Source organism: Lactuca sativa, chromosome 5 (assembly GCF_002870075.4).
Source record: "Lactuca sativa cultivar Salinas chromosome 5, Lsat_Salinas_v11, whole genome shotgun sequence".
Classification (NCBI taxonomy): Eukaryota; Viridiplantae; Streptophyta; class Magnoliopsida; order Asterales; family Asteraceae; genus Lactuca; species Lactuca sativa.
Genome location: NC_056627.2, coordinates 329,737,564 through 329,741,512, shown reverse-complemented (window position 1 = coordinate 329,741,512; position 3,949 = coordinate 329,737,564). Strand labels below are relative to the sequence as shown.

The following is a 3,949-nucleotide window of genomic DNA, read 5'->3' as shown; positions in this document are numbered from 1 at the left end:
CAGAATCACCATCTGCCTTTGGTTCCTTCTTGGGCTCTTCAACCTTCGGTTCATTATTAACCTTTTCTGAACTGTAACTCCCCTGCCAGTTTCGGTTTTTGTTGCTGGGGAATCTCTTCTTTATGAACCTCTTGGGGTTAGACACCATCATAGCATAATCCTCAGATATGAGGTCATACTCCTCCAAGTTAAGGTCTTCATCCTCCATCACAACTTTACTTTTTGACAGGAGGGCCAGAGAACCTAGGCTTGAAACAACGTTCTTTTCCTGCAGCACCATCTTCTCCTGAGACTTGAGAATACCCACCAGTTTCGCTAAAGAGTATGATTTAAACTGCTCATGGGCTTTGACTGTTGACACCACTGCTCTCCATTCTGACCTTAGACCATTTAAGAACGTAACCTTCTGCTCGATAAGCTTCCTTTCAATGTCATGTTTGATCATCCTGCTGAGAAGATGATTGAAGCGATCGAACGTCTGGGTCACGGTTTCTTCGGCTCCTTGCCTGAATTCTCCAAACTCAGATAAGAGCAAGGTTTGGATAGAATGTTCGAGATCCTCGTCTGTAGAGTACAGTTCGCGAAGTCTATCCCAAACTTCCTTTGCCGTCATGCATGAGCTGACCAACCTGAAGGTGTCGGACTGAAGGGCGAATCTTATCAATCTTAATGCCTTGATATTACACTGGAATTTATCATTTTCATCTTGTGCAATATCTTTGACATCCTTCAGCAGATCGTTATACTCCTTTTGAGTTTTAACAATTCTTGACGTTGCAGAATGAGAAAAAGGTCCATTAATGATTGCTTCCCATATGAGGTATCCATTATCCTCAGATCCTATAACGTAGTCTTCAAAGTGATGCGCCCAGACTTCATAATCATGGGTATATAGGATTGGAATCTTCGTCGTCGAACCGATGCTGTTGGAAATATTGTTAGGATTTGATTGCGATTCGTCCATTATGATCGAAAAAACCTGTTAAAAGATCAGACTTGTAATAACTCAGATTAGGGCAAAACAATAAATATCAAGATACGTCAATAATGAGATGACGGCTCAATAAATATTAGTAATTGCGGAAAAACCCTAATTGAAACCTTTTCACAGAAAAGATGTGTATCGATTACACAGCCTCCTGCTCTGATACCAATTGATGAGATTAAAACTTAATCTTGAAGATCGATTAGATCTTAAACAGGTAAGTAAATATAAAACAGCAAGAACACGAAAATAAGAACAAGGGAAAAGTGAATCAAACGTGTCGTATGATTAAAACAAAATCCTCAGAAGAGCTCGACTAAGAACATCAACTGTAGAGGATTGGTAGGTTTACAAGAACGATCAAAGAAATCTGTAAATCCTATCGTTATGTTCTAGATCAATCGTTAAATCATTAACCTAATATGCATGCAAGCATATACTTATATAATAAACATAATGGGCTCTCGGTTGGACAGGCCCAAACCGGAATACAAATTAAATAAACAAATAGCCGAGCCCAAAGACGCAACCCTTGAACAAATCTTCAATTCAACAGGGTGTCAATTTGGGATAGATGAATAGGGGGAACGAAATAAATGGGAGGGAAACAAAAAGTTGAGCCAAATAACTGGAAGGGAATTAAAAACTCAATGATCGATTTTTCCCGGATGAAAAGAATCCATTGAATCAACCAAATCTGAAATTTAGTATTGCACATTAATATAACTTTGATCGCTGAACCCTAGCAAGTGTGTCGCTAATTAGCTAGGGATTTTTTTCATTGCTAATTCCGTCGCTGACACCTCTTTTTCTAGCAATGCTATATATGCAAGTAATTGTAAAATAATTACTTAATTAGTAAAATTTTAATTTGTTGTTATATTCATGATTTGTATTAAAATATTTTAAATAGCTATAATTGTTATTGTCTTTTAAATTTTTTGTTATATTCATGATTGGATTATAATATGTATAATAATCATAATTATTATTTGTTAATCATTAGACTTAATCATCATTATTATTATTATTATTATTATTATTATTATTATTATTATGTAAAACTTGTTTGTTTATAATTTGTTAAATTTGGTTTATTATGTTGATTGTTGACGATGAGTTTGTAACTATCAAGATTTGAAAAAAAAAAAAAAGTAAGAAACATTTTTTTTTCTCATGGTCATGAAAAAAATAAATGGAAAAATATTTATATGGTATTATTAATAATCCGACCAGATAATTAAAATTTTCAATCTTTTAATTTGTCATCTCAATCAAATGGTACACACGATGAGTTTGAAGATAGTATTCTATTCTCCGCTGTGGATTTATAAGCTTGAATAAATAGCAACACAATTCATTAATTTATTAAATTCAATAGCCTTTACTAAATAAGATTTATTTAGATCAATCCTAATTAAAACACACTTGAAACTGAATTTTTTTTTTGAAAGAGTAATAAAGGCTGCAGATTTATGCTTTGCATTTGTCACAGACTCACAAGCACGATTAGAATGAAATATCCAAACCATGGAACTTTGCTTTGGTAATGTCATCCAAAATCTGGCTCATTTCAGTTGTAAGATCGCTGTTCCATCCTCCAACTTTCCCTTCCCTAAAGAAAGTGTTATTAGGAACACCCTTACGGAAATCCCCATGCTTATTAACCTCCTTCAAATTTGCAAAACTACATAGCTTCACGATCTCTTCCACCTTACCCTTGGCCTCTTCTTCCTCTGTAAAAGGGTAGCCCAAGAACTCTGCCAGACGCTTCACTTTATTTGCAGTATCTTTTCTCATGTCCTCGTATGTTAAAAATAGAATCCTTGTCGGATGTTCAGAACTCATCTTATGATACTCTTTCACGTGATCCCAGTAAGGTCCATATGGCATCAAACCTTTACTATACACCTCAAACAGCTCATCAATGGTCATTTGGACACGAGATTTATCATTCAACTTGTTTGCAAAGTGAAACCAAGAGACCAAAACATCTTTAGGGTTTCTACACATATAAACTAAACGACAACCAGAACCAAGAATGGATTGAGGTAACGCAGTGTAAGGTATATGGGTAGAAAAGAGACGTGGTGTATTTGCATGGATATAAGTAGGATTTTATGTAACGCAGTGTAAGGTATCGGGGATTGACATTTGAAGGATTTTATGAATCGATTATCCCTATGGAGTGAAATGAATACACAGACGCAAAGGCTACTTTGGAGACGTCTTGAGGCTTAATATTTGATTAGACTCACTTTTAATTTTCTGGGAATATTTAAGAGGAACGCGAGTCATGTTTCAGTTTATAACAGTTTTATATTTTTCCAACCAGCCAATGCTTTTTGATTTAAATCTAAGCTGTCTTAAAAAGCACATGGTCTTTTTTTTTTCTCGTTTATATAATAATAACTCAGATTCCACAAGACAGTGTTTATTTAACAGCTACACATAAACCTTTTGATTAGTCAAATTTTGGCATGTGATTAGCTAGATGCAGATGGATGCCCTAATCACATGCATCAGATGTCTGATCAGAGTAGGAATATGTTGGTGGCATGCAATTCAAATTCATTGCAGAGTGATACGTACTTGTGTTGGTAGTATATTAATTATGCTATTTAGTCCATGTGCATGACTTAATCAAACAAAATAATTTCAATTGTTATTTGCTTATTTTATTTACTAGCATGTTGTTTCCCACTAAGTAGTACTAGGCCACCATTTCCCTTAGTTCTCTCCTACTTCTTTGAGTAGTCATTGCATGTATATTTAATTGGGCTTTTGACATAAAAATCCTTAAGTTTGTGAGGTCTTGTTGGTTTTGTCCCTATGACAATTTTTTGTTCGTTAATGTCTAAAATTTATCAAGTTTTTTTTCACTTTTGTCCTTTTTACAAATCTTTGATGTTTTTACCCTAAGTATATTTTTCAAGTTTGCAAAAAAACTCTCAAGTTTATAAA

At 34.5% G+C, this 3,949-nt stretch overlaps 1 protein-coding gene across 1 annotated transcript; it reads right to left on the bottom strand.

The window, feature by feature from the left end:
- Positions 1–2,494: 2,494 nt before the first annotated feature.
- LOC111920577 (cytosolic sulfotransferase 13) lies at positions 2,495–2,998 on the bottom strand. The gene has a single exon (XM_023916159.3). It carries the CDS (start codon positions 2,996–2,998, stop codon positions 2,495–2,497), a length of 504 nt encoding a protein of 167 aa, XP_023771927.1.
- Positions 2,999–3,949: the final 951 nt, after the last annotated feature.